The sequence below is a fragment of the Acinonyx jubatus genome, chromosome A1 (assembly GCF_027475565.1).
Source record: "Acinonyx jubatus isolate Ajub_Pintada_27869175 chromosome A1, VMU_Ajub_asm_v1.0, whole genome shotgun sequence".
Classification (NCBI taxonomy): domain Eukaryota; kingdom Metazoa; phylum Chordata; class Mammalia; order Carnivora; family Felidae; genus Acinonyx; species Acinonyx jubatus.
The window spans coordinates 35,568,624-35,591,932 of record NC_069380.1 but is presented as its reverse complement, the minus strand read 5'-3'; the positions used below and the strand labels follow the sequence as shown (position 1 = coordinate 35,591,932).

Here is a 23,309-nt window from a genome sequence, read left to right as displayed (position 1 = left end):
CTGCTTACTTAATATTCCCACTGAAAGAATTCCATAACCCTTTTAGAACTACCGATCCATCTACTCTACCATTTGTTCATGTCCATCACTTTCCAACTGCTGCTACATCCTTCTTTCCTTATTGACCTTAGACACATGCTCCATTGTTACCTTCAGTAAACAGTTCTTTTATTTCCCTCTTGGTCCATATAAACTCTACCCTTGGTTAAACTAAATGTCCTACCTCGTCTGCTTTTGCATCTCAGCACAACGTGCATTTGGGAAGAAGCATACAGCCACAAGTAGTGTTTTCTGAATGACTACGGTTGACAAGTGAGCCCTTAACAGATATCCTACCACCTGACCCTTGCCAGCACACTTCTTTGCTTTCTGGAAATGATTTCATACCTTTTCTTTTTTTATTTTATTTTATTTTATTTTATTTTATTTTATTTTATTTTATTTATTTATTTATTTTTTTTTAACGTTTATTTAGTTTTGAGACAGAAGGAGACAGAGCATGAACGAGGGAGGGTCAGAGAGAGGGAGACACAGAATCTGAAACAGGCTCCAGGCTCTGAGCTGTCAGCACAGAGCCCGACGCGGGGCTCGAACTCACGGACCGCGAGATTGTGACCTGAGCCCAAGTCGGCCGCTTAACCGACTGAGCCACCCAGGTGCCCCTCATACCTTTTCTTATACCTCCAACTCTGCGTCCTCACTTGTAGCCGCTTATATTGCTATTTCTATCCCTGAGAAGGTTGATGCAATCACAGTAGAACTTTCACGCCTCACTTCCTAATCACCAGGTCTAACAAGCTACCTGAATCTGTTCCCCTCGACTTTGCTTTTGATCTTCTTATGGTGATAGACTTTACCTGTGACTGTGTAAGATCATTCCTTCCTCTTGTAGGCTACATCCCGAGTCATCTGCTTGAGTTTTTTGTTTGTTTGTTTACTTGTTTGTTTCCCTGCATCTTTACCTACCTTCTTCTGCGTTATTAGTTTCTTCCTCCCTGCTTGGTCATTCCCATTAGCCTGCAAACATCTTGTAGTTTCCCCCAAAGAAAATCCACACTATAGCTCCCCACCAACTGCTACCCCAGTTCTTTGCTCTCCTTTATGGGAAATCTCCTCACAAGAGTTGCCCCCCCTTTTTTTTTTCTTTCCCCTTGAACTTTGGACTGGGTTTATCCCCAGTCCACCACTCTTAAGGCTCTTGACAGGGAATCAATGATCAGTAGATGGCAGCACTGCTCACTTAGTTGTTAAGACCAAAACTTCAGCATCATCTTTGAATTTAACTTCTTTCAATACCTCACCTCCAAACTATCAGCCAGTCTTGTCTGATCTAACTTCATATTGAGCAGATCTCATGCCTTCCATCACTGGCTCCTTGTACCAGGCTACTGTCCACTCTTGACCAGACGCTGTACTGGCCTTCTAACGGGTGGTCTTATTTCACATTTTGCTCCTTACATTCTGTCGCGACACAGTAGTTAGAACAGTCTTTAAAAAGCGTTTGATTTTGGGGAGCTTGGGTGGCTCAGTCGGTTAAGTGTCTGACTTGTGATTTTGGCTCAGGTCATGTTCCCAGGGTGGTGGTATTGAGCCATGCTTGAGAGAATCTTAAGATGCTCTCTATTTCTCTCTCTCTCTGCCTCTGTTTCTGTCTCTCTCTCCTTGTCCCTCCCCCCCCCATCTCCCCCACTTGGGTGTACTCTCTAAAAAAAAAAAATGTTTTTTGATTTGAATAGATCTTAGAACTTATCTGCTGGATATCTGCCAATAGTTTTCCATCCATTCAGGATAAATTAACCTGAAGCCCTCACCATCAGAGACCAGCGAACTTTGTATTAAATAGCCAGACAGTAAACGTTTCAGGCTTTGCAAGTCACATAGGGTTTCAGTTACTTCTGCCAGTGCCAGTGTTTCCTCTTCCTCCTCTTCCTTTTTACAAGCGTTTAAAAATGTAAGCAACACTCTTAGCTCGGGAGTCCTATGAAAACATTTGGCACTCAGGCAGCTGTTTGTTGATCCCCTGCCTCCAATACCAGCTTGTTGTGTCTCTCTTGTCCTGTTCAAGTCTGTCATTTCCTGGGATTTTGAGGTGTCGTTTTACCATCCTTTGAATATACTTAGTTCTTTCCTGCCTTTTGCTTTTGCTTGAAACATGTTTCATTCTCCTCTTCATTCTGGTTTCTGCTGAATGTTATTTTCTTAGGAGAGTGTCATTTGCTCAGACTTGGAACTCTTCAGTAGCTGCTTCTGCTACCACTTAGGTCACCCCTGTGTCTACATCATGTAAACAATGTCTGGAAAGAGTAGATGCTCACAATATCCTCTATACAATAAATAAGAGTGGCGAGTGTTAAGAAGAAGGAATCCATGGACGGGGGATTCCCCTTTTGTGGCTCGGAAGAGGCCTATCCCAGGAAGTGAGTCTCAGCCCAGATGTGCTGTCTGGGAGTAGGCTTGTGCAAAGATTCAGTAGGGGTGAAAGGGGAGGGTGTTAAGAGGAAAGAATCTCGGGCAAAAGGTGGAGGTTTTTAGATAATAAATTTCTCAAACTGGAAGACTTACTATGGCTGAAATAGAGTTACTTTGAGCCAGTGAAATTATTCTGTCTTTCCCAGTGTTTGTTGGTGAAGTCTACCTGCTGCCCCATTTAAGATGCTGTCTGTCTTTACCCCCATCTTCCACCCAAATACAACAAAAACTATTGACACGTTTGCTTTTATACTGTTAGCTAGAGAGTGGAGCAGGACAAAGGACTGACAGGTTGGTCTTGGTCTTTCATATACATACAACCATACATTATGTGCTCTTTTTTGTTTGGCTTTTTTTAACCCAGCAGTTTTTTTTTGGGGGGGGGTGGGTTCATGTATCTGGTTGCATTATGAGTGAATCTTTTTTATGGTTGTACAGTATTCCATTGAATAGATATACCACAACTTGATGAATAGTTGGGTTGTTCCCAGTGTTTGAATATTCTGAATAAAACACCTCTGAACATTGTATGAATTTTTGTTGTTTTGTTTTTTCTCCTGCTTAATACCTCACTGTATAATTGCAGAGTCCTCTGGTCGGTGTACATTTATCTTTAAAACAAAAACAAAAAAAACCTGCCAGACTTTTTGCCAAAGTGGCAATACCATTTTACGTTTCCACCAGTAGTATAGGTGACTTTTAGGTGCTTCACATCCTCCCCTCTCTAGGGGATGTGTAGTGTTACCTCATTCGTGGGGAGTTGTTTGTTTGTTTGTTTTTGTTTTTTTCACTTGTGGTTTTAAACCACATTTCCCTGGTGGCAAATTATCTTGAACATTATTTCATGTGATTATTGGCCATTCATGTATCTTCTTTCGTGAAGTCTTTTGATCATTTTTTAAACTGGGTTATTTGTCTTATTACTACTGAGTTGTAGGACTTCATTGAAAGTTCTGAATACAAATCTTTACGAGATGCATTTATTGTTGGGAGAGGCAGTCTGCCATGGTTCCTGAGTACCTCTGTATATTTATTCTAGTTACACCAAGAATGGAAGGCTTGACTGCTCTTTACTGAATCCATTTCTCAGGGTTGTGCTTGCAGTGAGCTGCCTTGAAAGTTGGTTATGTCTCCCTGTAGACAATGAGCAGGCTTGTTATTGTTCACTTTAAAATTGGTGAGTTCCCCATGCTCAGTATCTTATAATGCATTCTACGGCATGTGGAGGCGTTGATCATCCATCAGAGAGCCCTGTGTTGCCCCTCTGGGACTTGGTGGGTCAGGGAACCAACACAGGCATAATACAGCCCTTTGTCTCTAACTGCGGACTCATGTTTTCTGCCACCATTCGGGAACCAGTAACAGGCTCATTTAGCTTGTTACGTTATATAGACTCGGACTGCACACTTCTTGACTTGTATTATGGATATTTTCCCCTAGCCTGTGGCTTCCTTTTCATTGTCCCAATAAAACTATCTTAAGAGTTGTTTGAAAAATTGAAGGTTTAAATTTTGATGAAGTCTAATTTATGAATAATTTTCTAGTTAGTGCCTCTTGTCCTAAGAAATCTTTGCCTTCCCGTAGGTAGTGAAGCTTTTCATCTATGTTTTCTTATAGACATTAAGTTTTAGCTTGCACATTTAGGTCTAAGGTCTAGGTTCACTTTTTCTCATTTGGATGTCCTGTTGTTCCAGCACTATTTGTTGAAGAGATTCTTCTTACCCCATCAAATTACATTAACACCTTGGTTGAAAATCATTGACTACATAGGTGCAAGTGTATTTCTGGATTCTTTTCTATTGATGCTTCTATTCTATCTTGATTTTAGTAGCTTTATAGTAAATCGTGAAATTGGAAAAATCCCCCCAACTTTATTCTTTTAAATTGCTCTACTTTAGGTTTCCTGCATTTCCATATAAATTTTATTTTTTTTTCCATCTAAATTTTAGAAGCTGCTTCTCAATTTCTGAAAAACTTGCTGGGATTCTGATGGTGAATATATTGAATATATACATTGTCCTTCAGAAAATGTATTTCTTAACAATGTCTTAATAATACCGAGCCTTCTGACCCATGAACTTGGCATAAGATCATTGATTTAGGTCCTCTTTAATACCTCTTCACAATATTTGTAGTTCTCCATATAGGTATTTATCTTCTTTTGTTAAAAATTTTCCTCATTATTTTGTGAGGGCTTTTTTTGATGCTATTTCAAGTGTTAAATTGTAAAATTTCATTTCTCACTTACTAGTAATATTTAGACATAAAAATATTTTTTAAAGGTTGAGCTTTTATTCTGTGATCTTGATGAATTCATGTAGATAATTTCATCTGCAAGTAGAGACTATCCTCTTCTTCTTTTCTAATCTCTATTGTTGCTGTCGTTATTGCCTTGCCATACTAGTTCGTACCTCCAGTAAAATACTGAATAGGAATGGGAAGATCCAACATGCTTCTCGCATCTCCACTGTTGTGGGGACACCAATGAGTTGGTTTGACCAACATGGGAATTATAGTAGCTGGAAGACTTTATGAATGGGGGCATATGATGTCCTATTTTGTGTCATGAAACAAACTAAAGAATTACTAAGTTCAGTGATCCAAAAATCTCTCTGGATCTCATAGAGCCTGGATTCAGTCAGCTTCCATGTCATGGAATTGGCATCTTCTGGTCAACTGAGTTTAGTTATAGTTATAGTCAGAAGATGGAAGAATACAAATTCCATTGTTTTAATATAACTAGCTCCTTATCTTTCATAATGGAAGTCAAAGGTAATATTGAAAACTTAGAAGTTTAAGAAAATCAGAGTAAACATGTTATTTGGACATATTAAGTAACCATCAGAAGAAACAGTTAAGGGAATTAAAAGTGATGGCCTCTGAAAGATAGGGTTAAGTGGTGGGGCAGGTGATTACTTTTTTTTTTTTTTTAAATCACTTTTATTTTTTATTTACTTATTTTTTAAAAATTTATTTATTTTTGACAGAGACAGAGTGCAAGCATGAGCTGGGGAGGTGCAGAGAGAGAGAGAGAGAGGGAAACACAGAATCCGAAGCAGGCTCCAGGCTCCAAGCTGTCAGCACAGAGCCTGACGCGGGGCTCGAACTCACAAACTGCAAGATCATGACCTGGGCCGAAGTTGGCTGCTTAACCGACTGAGCCACCCAGGGGCCGCTAAATCACTTTTATTTTTATTCAAATGCATTTATTGCTTTTTATTCTTACATTTTAAAAGTATTGACTATATGTGTTTACCCATTTTTTGTTGAAAGGAACCAGTTGATCTCAGCTTTGGTGTATTTTGATCCCTCCATATCATAATTATTTCAGTGATAAATTCAGGAAGTACTACAAAAAGATCTAGTTTAACTTCTGTTGATACATATTTTGATAAAAATAATGACCTGATGGGTCACGTGGGTGGCTCTATTGGTTAAGAATCTGACTTGATTTTGGCTCAAATCATGATCTCACAGTTCATGAGATCAAGCCCTGCATGGGCCTCTGTGCTGAGAGTGAGGAGCCTGCTTGGGATATTCTCTCTCTCTCTCTCTCTCTCTCTCTCTCTCTCTCTCTCTCTCTCTCCCTGCTTGCATGCGTGTGCTCACTTACTTTGTCTTTCAAAAGAAGTAAGTAAGCATTAAAAAAATATTGACAGTATGCACAGGAAACTTGACAAATTAAGATACCAAGAAAGTATATCGGGCAACCTACACGCACAGTAATATGGGTCTAAATTATGTAAATAATGGTATGTTAACAGTCTGTAGCCAGGAAAAAAATTTTCATTTAAGATGTGGGATATATTCATGAAATATTACTAAAGATAAAAGTAGCCTACTGAACAATATGTATGACATAATATTTTTGAAAGTAAAGTACATGTGTTTATGAATGTATAGGGAATATTACATATTCTAAATGAGAAAAAACACTTAGAAATATCAAATTAAGAGTCATTTTGAGGCACTTTTTTTTTCCTAGTGCTTTTCTGATTTCCAAATTTTCTGTGTTGAACAGGCAATACTTAAGTAATTTAAAGCAGAAAAGGATACCGAAAATGGCTGTCAGTACAAGTTGAATGTATTCTTTTTAATGATACGTAACAGTCACTGATTTCAAAAGTGTTTATTTTCACTAAATCATTTCATTTCTCCTTTCAAATTTATTTTTGTAGATTTTGCTCAGTTTTTGTTTCTTTTTGGTAAATAACCACTCTGCTATTGATGAAAATCCTCTGTCTTTCCTGTGCTAATTTGTTTTATGTTATTGGAAGTGTTTTCTTGGACAATATTATGGCAAATTAATAATAAAAAATTAAAAAAAGGGGGATCTGATTTCCTGACACCCCAACTAATCTGCTCTTGAACATGTATAATTCCTTCCCCTTGGATGTGTAATCCGTAATTTAAGTAGATTCAGTTCTGGACTTTGCTCATGCTGCTTCATTTTTTCCATCTGGACTATGTTTGTGCCTTTCTAACCGGTCTTGCTGCTTCTGTTGCTTCTCATCTGAAAGTAAAATCAGAGTTCTTTGGGTGGCCTCTGAGGGTACAGTCCCTTCCATTACAACTTTTCAGTTACAGGTATGGTTACTTCTCTGTCCTTCACATCTTTATTCTAATACTCAAGTTTGAGGCCTTCGGATTCTTCTGCGAGTCTTTCTGTGACCACACTGTTTGAAATTGCAAACCACCTCCTGTGCTCCTTATTCTACTTCTCTGCTTTTATGTTTCTCTGTAGCACTTTTCCATAGCTACAAAGCAACTACTTTAACTGCTTAGTTCATTTATTGACTGCCTGGCTTTATTCTTCTCCATGGAGAAGAAAGCTCCATGTACCTAGGGATGTTTGTCTCTTATTGACTGTTCTCTGTATAGCACTTCAAACAGTGTCTGACACTTAGTAGGCACGAAATGTTGAATAATGAATGAACTCCAACTCTTCTAATCTGCATTTTATACTGCTACCAGAGGGATCCTTCCAAAACTGCCTTGGAAAATCTGATTGATTAGCGGTGCTCTGTCCCTCCCTGATCTGGCTGATATCTTTGGCTATAAGTGCTTCTGGCTTTCTTTGTGGTTGTACACATGTGCCCTATTTCAGTCTGGAAGAAGTTCCTAATTCTCAGTCCCCTTAACTGACTTGCCTTCGCGCTTTTACTCGGGCTTCCCTCATCTGCTCACCAAGTTAGGGATTCCTCCTCTGGCTCCTTAGGTAGGTACTGTATTACAGGAATTAGATTCACCAGAAAGTATTACTACTGTGCTTGCATTTCTCCTTCCAGACTTAGGTTTTGATCATCTCTTTGTATATTGTGCTTAGAACTAGGCACTTAATGGTAGTTGAGTCAGTAGCTTCAAGGCTTTTTTGTGGTGCTTAGAAGACTAGTTTTAACAGGGCTTTTCTTGTATTGAGTTTTGATTTTTATGTTGCAAGTGCCTAAAATAGATTACTCTATTTTCAGATATTTCCTATGATATGTATGTCTCCACACTTCATTGTTTTCCATGATATTTTGCATTTGAGAAAGTCCTTTTACTTTTAAAATACATTTTTTAGTGTTTATTTATTTTTGAGAGCAAGACAGAATGCAAGCCGGGGTTATTTATTTTTGAGAGCAAGACAGAATGCAAGCCGGGGAGGGGGCAGAGAGAGAGGGAGACACAGAATCTGAAGCAGGCTCCAGGCTCCAAACTGTCAGCACAGAGCCCGACGCGGGGCTCAAACTCACAACTGTGAGATCATGACCTGAGCCGAAGTCAGATACTTAACCAACTGAGCCACCCAGGCACCCTGAGAAAGTCCTTTTAATTTGCAAACCTTTTGGTGTTTCATCTTTGGTGAATATCGTAGATTATAATTTATATTTGTGAGCAGAGGAATCATTCCTGCAAAGTAAGACTGCTCGGAGTAGTTCCATGCAGCTGCTATATGAAAGATAGGATTAATGTAATTGATAGTGCTTTAATGAAGATAAATTTTTTTTTCTTTAAATTACAGGGAAGTCTTAAGAGTAGGCGACAGATCTCACCTCAGGAATTCATCCATGAACTGAAAATGGGGTCTGCAGATGACATTGTCACATGCCTGGAGTCCCTCCGCGTATCTTTGACTAGTAATCCTGTCAGGTAATTCATCTATCTGAACATCATCAGGGCATGTTAGTAAATTAAACAGATGTCTTTAATCTGTTATTTTCATTTAACACTTTCTTTATAGCGTCTGTTCCTGGGTGGTATACCTCAATGGTGTCTCAAGGTAAAAACTGTGTATCTAATGTTTGTATGCATAATGTAATATAATGTCATCAGTACTTTTGTGTTTATTACCAAGTGATACATAGCCTGGGGACTTAAAAACAAGAACAAATTTACTCTTTTTTTCCTTAAAAATGTGAAGAAATGGTGTTTTTTAAAAGAAAATCATCATGATCAAAAACTATCAATGTAACATGGCTGAGTTACATGTGAATTTTGGTATTGTATATATAGTGGCTGATTTTTGTTTGACACACAAAGAAATACTATTATTTAACTCATCCTTTATTGGAAATTATGTCTTTATAGGAGCACATAGGTTAGTATTGCCAGATGTAGTGAGTCAAAATACAAGATGCCGAGTGAAATCTGAATTTCAGATATACGGACACTGTGAGATTTTGTTTATCTGGAATCCAAATTTAACTAGGTGTCCTGGATCCAGCAACTCTAATAGAGATGTCTCTATAAATCAAGTTTTAGACTTTTAGGCTCAGAATATTCTTGAAAAAGTTCAAGCAGAAGTTGTTATGAAATGTCTGAGTAGTCATAAAATTTCAGAGCTGTAAGGGTCTGAGGTAGATCAGTTTTGGCTTCTTTTGTATAATAAATGAATGCTTGTTTTTGCATAAGAAAATACTGTATATTAGATGTGTGTAAAATATGTGTGTTTGAGGGGCACCTGGGCGGCTCAGTCAGTTGTGTGTCTGACCTTGGCCCAGGCCATGATCTCATGCTTCGTGAGTTCGAGCCCCATGTCAGGCTGTGTGCTGATGGCTCGGAGTCTGGAGCCTGCTTCAGATTCTGTGTCTCCCTCTCTCTCTTTGCCTGCACAGTCTGTCTCTATCTCTCTCTCTCAAAAATAAATAAACATTAAAAATTTTTTTGAAAAGTGTGTGTGTGTGTGTGTGTGTGTGTGTGTGTGTGTATAAATAATTGTCAGGGCTAGAATGACTACTACAGAGGTTAATAATATGTAATAGAATCTCTTTGATGTCTGCTCTGTTACTACTTTTTTGGACATTTCTGAAGTTTGGCTACAGTATGAAAAAATCCTTCACAGTACACCTATTTAAAACGAAAAGACCTTACCTGTTGAGACATGAAGTGAGTGAGGTTTAACTGAGGAGTATGAAGAGGAAACAAAGTATATTTCAACTTTATCTTTGTTTTTACGTATTTCCCCACATCCAGCCTGTTTTCTAGGCTGTAAGCTTAATGAGGGGAAGGAGACCAGGACTTGCTATGTCTTACTTACTTCTCTTTACCACTCATAGCACACAGTACATAAAAAGTACTCAGTGAAGACTTGTCGATTGAAACAATGAAGTTTGAGCTTCCTTCAGTTTTACCTTGGCTATTGTTAGACACTGAGTTGAATTGAGAATTTATTTGGCAGGTATAATCATACATGAAGAACTCTGCTTTCCAGTTGAATCTGTACCTATTTAATATATTCATTGAAAAAAATAATTACTGAGCACCTAATACTTACAAAGCCCTGTCTTATGGGGCTTGGGTAAATAGCAAAGCAGATCCAGGTCCTGTACTTATGGAGTTTAAATGTAGCAAAAGGATATTTTGGGGTTGACTGAAGAGATGCACTCCATGTCTTAGTTTATCTGGCAACCACTGAGCAATGGTTGTTTCCGTGGTTTTTCAATTTGATTAGAAGCAGACCCTTCCTGTTATCTTCATAATTTGATTAGGTGACTATGATAGCAAAAGGAAAACTTTATGTATGAATTCATGTATATTACAGCAGATACATTTATATGTGAGTTCGCCTTAAACTGCTATATTACCTGCTGTATTACCAGGAATCCACAAGCTATCGATGTTTCCCTATAAATGATAGAAATCTTACCATTGGAGAAGTTTTTCTGAAATTGTGGCACTTGATGTAGAGAGAAAATTGAGAAGCTACTCAAGATTATTTCTGTGTGCAGTGCTCCAATTAGTGGAATGGCTTCTTTGGATGGTAAAAGTTGAATTTATGCCTATGTTCAAATCTTTGGACTTTTCTATTAGTTTTGTGTCTGCTGGTAAAGTGTGTTTTTCATATTTTTTGATGTATAGTGTGTGTCTCAATTTCAAGAGAAAAATAATTAAAATTCTTGTAAGAATCTTTTGAGATCGTTGTTAGCCCTGTAGTATTATTGAGTAAATCAGAGTTAAAATTCTTCAATGTCTTTGAATAAATTTGAAAAAAGAAACATGGGAACTGATTAATGATGGTTCTCCAATGTTGGTTTGGGATTGAGTTTTATTTAAATAAAAAGTCAAGGATCAAGAAGAAAACCTCCCTTCCCTCCACCCCACCCCCATCTAGATATGCAATACTTGCAGAATCATTTATCTGCTTCTGAAACGCTACCTACCAATTATGAGCCATGTCAACCTTCTACCCTCCAGACAGTGAATTATGTGAAAACCAGTGCATTAAATATCATGTTATTTGCCACCTTTTATGAAGAGTTGATTTGAAGACCACAAAGTTCTTCTGTTTTGAAGTTTTATTGATTATTCAATATTCTCGGTGACAGTTTTAAGCTAAAAGACACAGTGCTTTAGTTTTGGAACACTAGGAAAAGACCAGCTTCTTCAAATTGTCAATTATAACTTTTAGTGGATCTTGACATAGGCAACAATTATGTTTCAGCTATTGAACACGTTGAGGTGGAAACGTAAAAAAGTAGACACTAACATTATTATGATTGATAACAAGCATTTTCGTCCATACTCATCTATGCAGATAGCAAATGAATTACAGAATGTATCTTCATTTTCTCAATTTGATGTAGCTGTCAAGGGCACGATTTCTGGCTCAGAGAATCCAATCTATCAGGTCTCGTGTTAATCTTAGGCATTATTTTCCTTTACTCATAGTTAACATGTGCATTTTGAAGTTTACAAATTTTTTTTTTTTTTTTTTTTTTGCTAACATTATCTTTTCATTAAATTTCTAAGGGGTTTTGGAACTAGGTTTGATTAAGATAATAACTGTAACTTCCAAAAAATCACTTTAAGAAAAACATGCAGTAAAATGTTTACCGTAAAGCAACTGAGCAGCCTTTGTGGATCTTTATTTCATTTGATCAGTGCCATGTTTAGAATCTAGTTTTTCTGCGCTTAAACACAAAGTTGATAGAAGGGCTTCGTTTTAGAACTGACACATATTTTGTGCCTTATACCACTTGTGTGAGAGACAAAGAAGTTTGTGGCAAGCAATGAGATCAGCATACTCATTGATACTAACATGATCTGGAGAAAAAAGTCAAGACCAATAATTTTGAAGTTGCTAATAGTTATTTAAATTTTTATGTATTTTTATTTATCTCTTAAAAATTTTTGTTAATGTTTATTTTTGAGAAAGAGAGAGCTGGGGAGAGGTAGAGAGAGGGAGACACAGAACCTGAAGCAGGTTTCAGGTCCCGAGCTGTCAGCACAGAGCTCAACGCGAGGCTCAAACCCACAAACTGTGAAATCATGACCTGAGCCAAAGTCGGATGCTTAACCAACTGAGCCACCCAGGCGCCCCTAAAATTATATTTTCGTAAAACATTAAACATGTAGTAAAGACATTGTGATAAGAGAAAAACAAGCACCCACTTGCCTACCTGTGAAGCTAAGATAGAAATAAGGTTGTAACTTGGAAGCTTCCATGCATCCCTGCTTAATTCTATGCCCTGTTCTCCCGCTATACTGTGGTTAGTGCTGTTTTGAATTTGGGGGTTATCTTTGTTTTTTCTTTTCATTATAGTTTCACCATATTTGTCTTCTTAATTTGTGTATTATTTGGTTTTATCTTTGTCACTTCCTGTAAACAGCATAATCTTCCGTGCATTCTTCTGAGACTTTCCCTCTCTATTGTATTTGATAGACTTAAGTACGTTGATGTGTGCAACTACGCACACACCATCACAATCCATACTTTCCTATACTTTTATTTTTTCTTAAGTTTTAGGAAGATCTATTACAAATAGTATACAAATGCTCTTTTGAACAAATCTGATAGTCTTTGTCATTTTCTGGTATGTTTCCATCGCCACTGTAAAAACGTATTGAAATCTGTACCTGACATTTCATTTTGAATTTTCAAGTAGTTTATGCTGCTTGCACTGTGTTCATCTTCCTTTATACACCCACCCTTCTGCTCTTTGTTCCTTTTCTGTATTACTCCTCTCCTTCTTCCTCTTCTTCCTTAAATTCTTTTGGGTAGATTTTTAATTTCTCATTTCACTTTTTTCCTTACTTACTAATTTGGAACACATTTTCCCTTTCTGATCTTAGAAAAGAAAGTTAGCATGTACACACTCAAAAAGGAAATTTAATATTCATGTGCCTAAAAGGGACAAAAATAAGCAATATCCTGTATTTTGAACCTAAGAACATAGACCTAAAAATACTTGAACACCAATCACCTTCTGTTAATTTGTATGCTAGTGTTGTGTGATATATTAATTGTATTTTTTTTTCTTTTTAATGTCACAAATTAGCTATTACTATTGAGTCAAACTACAGATATGTGTATATGTATATATGTTTGCACATTCATTTAATCATTCCTTTTTGGGTATTACACATTTGTCTCCGATGGTTTGACTCTTGCTTCAAGTATATTATTAGGCTCCCTTGGCCAAAGTCTTTTAATGGTAAAACTCTTTAATTTGTCAGAAAGTGACTTAATTTGCCTTTACTTTTGAAGGATGCTTTTCCTAAGGCATGAAATGGAGGGCTTTTAGATAAGTTAGTGCACTGAAGATAGTATTTCCTCTTCTGCCTTGCATTGCTATTTTCAAAGGGTTGACTCTTGATCTAAAACTCATTTTTTTCCGGGTAATCTGCCTTTTCTCTCTGTTCTGTGTCCAGGTGGAAATTTTCCTATTTATCCTCTAGGGTTTTGGGGAGGTTTGCTGAGTATGGTTTGGTGTCCTTAATACATTCTGTGAAAATTTCAGCTATTATCCCTTTACAATTTTTCCTCATTTTATATATGTTAGGATGCAGGCCTTCTTCCTCCATATGCCATTATTTATTATCAACTTAATAGTTTACATTCCTCTATATTCCTCTATATTCTGGAAGCATTTATATTTATTTATTAGATCTTCTTTTCTTGTTTCTTCACTGGTGTCTAATATGCTATTGAGCTATATGTTGCATTTTAAATTTCCATTATTATAATTGCATCCCTGTTATTTCTCCTTCGTTCTGTTTTATTTGTTTATGTTTAAGTTTATTTATTTTGAAAGAGAGAGTGTGAGCAGAGGGAGGGGCAGAGAGAGAGGAGCTCTGCTCTGTCAGCACAGAGCCTGACGTGGGGCTTGATCTCAAGACCCTGAGATCATGACCTGAGCCGAAATGAAGAGTTGGACACTCAACCTACTGAGCCACCCAGGTGCCTCTGTTTCTGTCTTAAAACTCCTTGTCTTTTTCATAATTTGTTGCTTCATGCTTATTTTTAATCCTGTTTTATTTCTTTAAACATAGTAAATATCCCTACTTTCTAGGTCTGTAATCTAGTAAGTGAAAATTTCTCAGGCCTGATCTTGGTTATTTGGTTGGCTGGTTAGTTCTTTCCGTCTTTACTCATGTCTTGTTTCTTTGTGTGCTCTGTAATGAGAGTGGCCTCCTGTCCCTTTGAACTTTTTCTTTGAGATTTATTTTGAAGATATATTTTGCTAGAATGAATTGAATGATTTTCAACTACTAGACACATATGGATACTAAATAACCCAGGGCCAACTTAAACTAAAATTTCTGGCTTGAGGTGTTTTGGACTTTTGTTTTTGGTGTTATGTTTGTTTTAACACATGGGCACCTTACATGTATCTAACTTGGGTTATATGTTACCAGAACATATTTGCCTTGTCCTTTACTGGGCAGGTGGATAGGTTTATTTCTAGCTTACCTTCTTATTGCAGGTGTGACCCTTTGAGATTCTCATTTTTGCCGTGTGTCCTAGCCTTGATAATGGCCTCTAGGCTTTGGCTCTTGTCCCTTTGACTCTGTACCACAATCACAAAGGAAATGTTGGTTTCCTTTGCATCTGTCCCATAGGGCAGAGCAAGTGGGGCTCAAGGCTGGCTTACCTCTCTGAATTCCTCTTTCTCTCTCTTTAAATTTTTCTTTTAAGGATACTTTACTTTCTTGTTACCACAGATAAACTTTAAAATCTTGTTTCAGTGATGGTTTTTGGTAGAATTGTTGCAGATCGCCATTTTAATATAAGAAAAACAAGTATTAAAGTTTTGCACCCCAAATCCCAATTTCTCAGAAGGATATAAACAGACAAGTAGAGGGCTTCCTCCTTTCTATCATTTATTTGTCAGACCAGTTGGTCAGTGGTGAATTCCTGTTAACTGTTTTTTGGTTTTGCTTCGTATTTTTTAAGTGCCTATGTTAATATGTTCATATATGTACTTTACCTTACTTTTGCTTACCCTGCCCTCCCATCCCCACCCCACCCCCCGCCCCCCCAAGATGAGCTCTAGAGGAGAGCCTGGGTAACTCAGTTGGTTAAGCACCCAACTTTTGATTTCAGCTCAGGTCATGATCTCATGGTTTGTGGGATTGAGCCCTGTGTTGGGCTCTGTGCTGACAGTACAGAACCTGCTTGGAATTCTTTCCCTCCCTGTCTCTCTGCCCCTTCCCTGCTTGTGCTATCTCCATCTCAAAGTAAATAAATAAAATTATATATTAAAAAGTTGAACTCTAGAAGTTATGGTTTTATTACTCTGCAGGATATCGGTCTTGCATTTCAATTAGCATTCTTCTATCCTTTAAGGCACCTTAAAATCCTTTGATTTTTCTAGTTCTTTTTGAACCAGCCTCACCATCTTGCTGGTTCCCTCATTAACATAGTAAATAAATATTTGACACTGTTGACTTTATCTGGGTGAAGCGATGTTTATATCTTTTTGAAAATCATGGTTTGGCATTAGAGATTTTTGGAGCGTGATAATACTCCTCAAAAAACATCCTAGAAATTCATGGCAGGAGTAAATTTACCCACTTGGGTAAAAAGTCTGCGTTTCCAACACCCTGTGTCTGTCCCTGGGTTGGGGGAAGGGACAGTGACTATGATGAGAGAGATAGGGTATGCCTTGAGCGAGGACGACTTAGCGTCCAGTCCCCCAGGCCTTCATCCTTCTCTCCTGTCTGCAGAGCCCCTAATTTTAGTCAGTGGATCTAAATGACATGTGGTGGGAGGGGGTGTACAGCCTTTTCAAAGCACCCAAACCGAAACATCGACAGGTCAAACTTTTACCCAGATGGACCTCTTCCTAAAGTTTAATTATACTGCATTATGATCCTAGAGGAGTCGCTGTTGCTTTTGTCAGTCTTAGCAAAGATCCTTTCCTAGGAAGGAGATGGGAAGGAATCAGAATGAAACTGTACATACATATGCACATATATATGTATGTATGTATGTAGCATATATGTTGTCAGAGTCCTAGCGGGAAGACAGACACCAGAGAGCACGCTGTAATTTTTTTTTTTTAAATTTTTTTTTTTCAACGTTTATTTATTTTTGGGACAGAGAGAGACAGAGCATGAACGGGGGAGGGGCAGAGAGAGAGGGAGACACAGAATCGGAAACAGGCTCCAGGCTCTGAGCCATCAGCCCAGAGCCTGACGCGGGGCTCGAACTCACGGACCGCGAGATCGTGACCTGGCTGAAGTCGGACGCTTAACCGACTGCGCCACCCAGGCGCCCCCCCCCCCTTTTTTTTTTTAAAGAAGTTAATACCAGAAATAGGTTAAATAACTGATGGAAAGACTGAGAAACCACATAAGAAGCAGTGAGGACCTGATTGGCAGCAGTGAGAAGTTGCTCCACCCCTGGGCTGGAGGGGGAGGACAAGAACTCTGTTCATGAAGCTAACCGGGGCTGGCATTGAGCCTACAAAATGAGCTCCTTTGAAACTAGATCAGAACAGCAGAAGGGGAAGAAGGGGAAGGAGAAGAAAGGGGTCAAGCATCTGTACATTATTTAGTGGGGCAGAGAATAGGTCAGTAAGTGTTAAATTCTCATTTCTTCCAGGTTTTAGTTTCATTTATCTTACTACTAGGAGATAAAAATAAGTATTTTCATGATATGCTACAGGACTTGGATCTGGGCATAAACTTTCTAAGAATACAAAGGGCTGTCCTGCTCTGGATTTCTTGAAACTTACCTCTATTTGAAGATTGTCCGTTTAGTCCAGATAAATAAATGGTCACTAGCTCAGCTCCCACATTGACCTCAATACTTTCTCAATACCTCACTTTTACTTTCCCTCTCAAAGATCTTCTTTTTCTGTTTAGTACTTATCCCTCGATTACATTAAAAAAGAGACCTTTTACTCTTTATTTTATTTTCTCTAACAGCTGTCCTGTTTCACACAGAAACATGCAAACTACTGGTTTTGAAGAGATACGGATACATCCCCTTTTTGCCCTTGAGTTCTCAACATGTTAAAGTAGATAACAGAAGTGAGCTTAGGAATAACCTCTGGACTCCTGGAAAGGCCAAGTTGCAGAGCACAACTGGGACTTTTGAAGGTGAAGTGTACTTCATCCCAGTGAATCAAACTTCCCACACTGTCCTCAGTAGAAAGAATAGACAACTGTAAGCCAGGGTCAGGATCCCTTCCCCACTTTCTCTAATTTGATAAATCAGTCCTTCTGGGTGGTGGTGAATGGGGGGGGGGAGGGGTGGTGGGGAAATCTCCAAATAATGAGATGGAGGGAGTGACTGGAAGTAATCCCTAATATTCTTTTCTGGGGAACATAGGAGAAGGCCTCTTCTTTAGTAGAACCAAGAGGAGGAGGATAGTAAATGTTCTCACTAATATGCTTCAGTTTATTTTTATTGCCTGACATGTTTTAGAATTTTAAAATAAGACATGAGATACAAAATTTCTTTTTAAAAATAAGCCTTAGAAAAAAGTTTGGGAATTAACAATATGTATAGGTGTATGGTGTTATTAATAGTGGTAGTTTCTCAAGTGGGCAGGAAGGGTAAAGATTTTCCTGGGTGGTCTACATTCTTCTATTTCTTCTGTCTTGTCTTTCCTTTTTTTGTTTTTTTTCCCCTCCTCTAGTGATGCCAGGAGGCCATGTGATACAGATGGCTCTGTTTTCCTTCCTGTGCTGTTTTAATAAGGTAGCCACTAGGCCCTTGTGGTTATTTAAACTAATGAAGCCGGGGTGGGGGTAAGCATTTCAGGTGCTCAAGAGGCACTTGTGGCTAGTGGCTAGCAAATTGAACCGCACACAGAAACCATTTATGTCGTCATAAAAAAAATTCTATTAGACATTGCTGCTTAAACACCTTGGTTCTTCTGGTTAGCTGCTTGCTTCTTGGACATAAATACTGCATGACGATTATATCCTCAAAGTTAAGTTCAGGACTATGGGAATATATAAAGGAATTGAAGTCTGAAAGATTAAAAGATTTTTAAAACCTCCAAGGATGAGTGAGCATTCGTATCAAGAGAATCCCAAAAAGAAACGAGCAATCCATGAGAGGCTGCCTTTAGCGGGGAGTTCTGTCTTGGATAAGGCAAAGGGAATGGGCTTTGCATCAGCTGTTAAGGGGCAGAAACGGAGAGGAGGGGTGTGTCTGACAGGCAGTGCAAAAGGTATGGTCCACGACAGCCTTCAATGTGACTGCCTGTAGCTAGGATGAGGGAATCGGCAATAGGGCACATCGTGAAAGTCACAGGAACATCCCCTTTGGTACGCTAAAAATACCCATTGGATTCATGTTTATTTTACAGAACTTTTCTCAGGGAGATGTACTTTTACCTCTACAAAGCATTTTTTCTAGGTTGTTTTCAATAAAAAGTCACCAAGTCTAGGTAAGATGTTAATATTCTTTATTTCTGTATTTAGACGATACCATATATCTTAGGATATACCTTGTATTATTTATGTCTAAATTAACATTCAGTATCCATTACTTTTATGACTCTTAATATTGCTTATTAAAGAAATATTTGTTGAAAATGCCCTCTAATTTTAGGTCATTTTGAAGTCCTTTCCAAAGTGTTTTAAAAGAATGAAATATTAATGTAAAATGCCCTGAAAGAAAATATTAATGTTTATAAATGAGTACTAACCTGATATTTTAAAGGGCATGCCAATACTTTCCACTGCTTTCCCAGTCCTACCAAAGCTGGAGTAATTTCTCTGAGAAATCTCCGAGAAGACTTCATGTTCCCTACTGGCGGGAGACTTCGTCCTTTGTGTATTGTCATTCATACTACAGTTTGGTTTTGGCTTATAGCTGTTTTAAAATATGTCATAATTATTTGGTTTCAAAGTTAACTCTATCTGTATCTGAAAAGCTTTGACTTTGGATGCAAGGTTAACAATAAAAGTACAGTGCATTGGAAATATAGTAATTGCTTTTAACTGAGAAATACGTATTTTCTGTACACGATGAATAATAGCTGTGTAGCTCAACTTATACTTGACCTGAAAGGCCCTAGAAGTAAAATCCTCCCAATCTACTTGATGATATATATCTCCTAGTCTATTTAAAGTAAAATATAAATTGCTGTTTGAATAGTGAAGATTAATTTTCAAAAATTCATATGTAAAGTCTGTCACAATTAACACAGGGTCTCAAATCTTCCTTTTTAAAATAGAGTAGTTTGATATTCAGGCATAAGAGAAAGAATTGTGACTGAAAACTAATTATGGGAAAAGATTAGATTACTGTTTAAAAGACAACAAAAGATAGTGTTATAACAATTTGGGAAAAGTGCTGCTCTTAAACGTGTACAGCTTCTCCTGACCGTAGAGGTGAAATACAAGAAACTTTGCCTTTCAGTTGCTTTGTCTGTGTCCTCAGAGAATGTAAGCCTTATATGTTCACATTTGTAACCGTTACCAGCATTATGTTATTTACTGAATACTTTGGTCTCTTTGGCAAAGATGAATGTCTTCAGTGGAAAAATTATTGCATTGCAGACCCTAAACCCCCCTATTATTTAGTAGCCTACATATGAAGGGTCTGTGTGGTTTCTTCCTGAGACTAATTTTTTGGCCTCGTTACCAACGTTTTAAAAGTATTGCTTGGTGAGTTAAGCAAAGAACTTAAAATATGATTTTTGTCTTGGTATTCCTTGCTGTCTCTATACATAAAAAAGTACATAACTACAGTTGACCTTTGAACAACACACATTTGAAATGTGTCCACTTATACACAGCTATTTTTTTTTATTAATACAGTACAGTCCTGCAAATATATTTTCTCTTAGAATTTCTCACCATTTTGTAAAGCTTACTTTATAGTAAGAATAAATACACTGTATAACACATATACAACGTATGTGTTAATTAGCTGGTTATGTTATTGGTAAGACTTCTGGCCAACAGTGGGCTATTAGGAACTAAGTTTTTGGGGCATCAAATGTTTATTATACTGGATTTTCCACTGTGTTGGGGGGAATTGGCACCCCTAACACCCACAGTGTTCAAAGGTCAGTTGTCTACATAAGGCCTAAATACATAGGTGAAATATATTGGCAATAGAAGGAAATTTTAATTTTTATGATTCAGAAAAACTTGTGAAATAAAACTGAATTTTATCATCCATATTGGCCATGGATTTCTAGGTCTTTTGTTATGGGACAATCAATAAATGTAAGAAACTCATAGTCTTCTAAGTTTTCATACGTTAAACATCTTTCATATGTTAACATTCATAAAAGATAAACACATTAGGGTTAGATCCACTGAGGTCACTTGCACTGCCTCTACAGAGCTAGAGAGAAAGTAGGCTCATTTGAGCACAAGTTCAGTAGAACTTTGTACGGCAAAGGTTCTTGGTCTGTGCTGTTCAGTATTCAAAACATGACTGTTGAGCACTTGAAGCATGCTTAATGTGACTAAGAAATGCAATTTAAGCTTAAATTCACATGTCACTAGAGGCTGCTCTTTGGACAATAATTTGAGATCAAGTCTTGTGATGATATTCTTTGTGCACTTGTTTTGAGCCTTTGCATTCTTGAGTCTGAAGATAAGGCATCTCTGCTGTGGTGTGGCATTCTGAGGAGGAGCCCAGAATATTATTAATTAATTAATTGTTGTTGAGGAACTGTCACATGGACTCGGAAGATCAGGGTGTATGTTAAATGGAGTTGAATAATGAAAAGAGAATAGGGAAGTTAAAACATGAAATAATATGAAATGCATGAGCTGCCACCAGTCAGTTTTTAGGGTAGGGGGTCCGGTGGTTTGAGTTTCTTCACGCGCCTCTCTGTTGGAAAACTCATAGAGGTGTAAAGGCTTCTCCCTGGCTTCAGCTTGCTGAGATCACATTTGGAGAGAAACGTTGAACACATAGAGTAAGTGATACCACCAGCTCTTTAAGTGTGTAGTGTGGATAAAATGGCACTAGAGTACGGCAGAGGATGTATTAGTTAATCTACTCATGCAGCCAGAATTCTCAGGTGCTGTGCTAGGTATCACAGGAATGAGGCATCTAGGGGTGAGACCTAGAAAATATATAACAGAAGATACCAGTTCAGTTAAGAAAAAGTCAGGGACTGAGAATAGTGCATAGAGCACTTTTAGATACAAGCTCGTCAGAGGAAGTCTTTGAGGTAGTAAAGAGTAAGAGACTAAGAAGACAAGGAATTAGTTAAGAGAAGCTTAGGCTTTGCTTCAGGGCCAGGAAGCACCTCTCGGGCAGCAGAGACCCTGAGGTGAGGAAAGTGGAGAGTGGCAGGAGATTGGAGGGAGGGAGGTCGAATCTCAGAGGCCATGGAGCCATCAGGGAGGTGGACAGTGGCTAGGTCATGAGAGGCCTTAAGGGTGACTTGGGGGGAGACATAAGATTTTTTTAAATAAGTATGAGGCTGTTAACGAGATTTACATAGCAAATGATGTATTTCTTATGTTCAGTTATTTTTGAGAGAGAGAGAGACAGAGAGAGACAGAGAGAGACAGGAAGAGAGGGAGACACAGAATCCATAGCAGGCTCCAGGTTCTGAGCTGTCAGAGCCACCAGGCACCCCATGGAAATCACATATTTCTAAGTTTACCTTTTAAAAGGAACTGCTTTGGGGACAGTGTATTGAAGGGAGGATAGAGTGGACAGGGAGATCAGAAAGGAGGCTATGGCCTAGTCACAGGAGTGATGAGCATGGCTTGGATGAGGATTGTAGTGGTGGGGCAATGAGAGGGTGGGTTTTGCAGATAAACTGGAGGTACAAACTGTAGGACCTGTTGACAGATCGGCTGTGGTGTGTGACTGAAGTGGAGGAATCAATAATGACATCTAGATTTTGTGACCTGATGAAAGTAGTGCCATTAACAGTGATAGAAGAAGATAGTTTTGTTACTTGTTTCATACATTTTGTGGAAAACAAAAATATTTGTTTTAACCATGTTAAATTCGATATGTTTGAGTTTCACAGTTGGAGATATGAACAAGCAAGCAGCTGGATAATGGAGTCTGGAGCTCAGTGGAGACATGTGGAGATGCCTACCTACTGTTGATATGTAGACTGTACATAAAGCACTGAGAATAGTTGAGAGTTCCGGTGGGGGGGGTGCAGGGGGCGGAGAGAGAGAGAAAAAGAAAAGGAAGGAAGGGAGGGAGGGAGGGAGGGAGGGAGGAAGGAAGGAAGGAAGGAAGGAAGGAAGGAAGGAAGAGAAAAACACTCAGAAGAAGCCCTGGGGAACTCCAGCAGTTATCCATGGTCTAGAAAGGCTAGAGAAACCAGAAAAACAGACTGAGCAGTGGTCATTTGGGAGGAGGAGAACCCAGAAAGGCTGGTTTCCTGAGCCTAAGAGAGGAAGAGAGTTTCAGTAGGGTCAAGTGGCAAACCACATGAATGCTCCTGAGACCTGGGGCAAGATGTTACTGCCAGAATGAGCAAGAGGAGCGTTCTTGGTGACCTTCGAGGAAAGCAGTTTTGTGGAGTCTGGGTGGCAGAAGCCAGATGAAGTGAGATGGAATAAATGGATGGTAAAGAATGGATGGTGAAGAAGTACTTCTTATACTAACCATTCTTCAGAGGCAATTGAGACATTATGCTATAAAAAAGAAACGGACAGTAACTGGAGAGAGATATGGGGCCAAGTGGGTAAGACCCAGTAAGCAAATGGAGAAACTTAGATGAACTAGAGTTCAAAGAAGACAAATTTGCATTGGCTCTTGAAAGGTGAAATAGTTTCGTTTGTAACTGAAGAGGCAGCTCTTTGGAGGGGAGCATTATGAGTGAAGGTAGTTATGAACTTGACAGAATGAGGAGCAGATGATAGACTTAATAATGAAGTTTATGGGACTAGTATTGGGCAATAGTAGCAAGTACTTCGGGTGAAAACAGATGGTGGAAGACCTGCACTATAATGGGTTCTTTCCCCCCTTGCATATTGGTTGTCAAATTAGTCTGTTCAAGATGAAAAATTCATTAATGCTTTCCTGAAGTAATGATATTTTGATTTGATACCAAGAAACTCCTTTACTCCTATTTAATACATTCCAAAAGATTTTTTTTTCTGTAATGTTTCTTTTAATAGTGGACTAAAGTTTTGATTAGAGCACATGCCAGTATATGTTATTTCAACTC

General features: G+C 38.3%; 1 protein-coding gene across 3 annotated transcripts in view; it reads left to right on the top strand.

Annotated features, from left to right (window-relative positions):
• DIAPH3 (diaphanous related formin 3) overlaps nucleotides 1-23,309 on the top strand; it is a 503,888-nt gene that overhangs the window by 103,689 nt on the left and 376,890 nt on the right. For all 3 annotated transcript variants that reach the window (XM_053216218.1, XM_053216210.1, XM_053216209.1), the window contains one exon: nucleotides 8,474-8,601. In XM_053216218.1, the coding sequence (XP_053072193.1) occupies nucleotides 8,474-8,601 (128 nt within the window). The remainder of the gene's footprint in view (nucleotides 1-8,473; nucleotides 8,602-23,309) is intronic.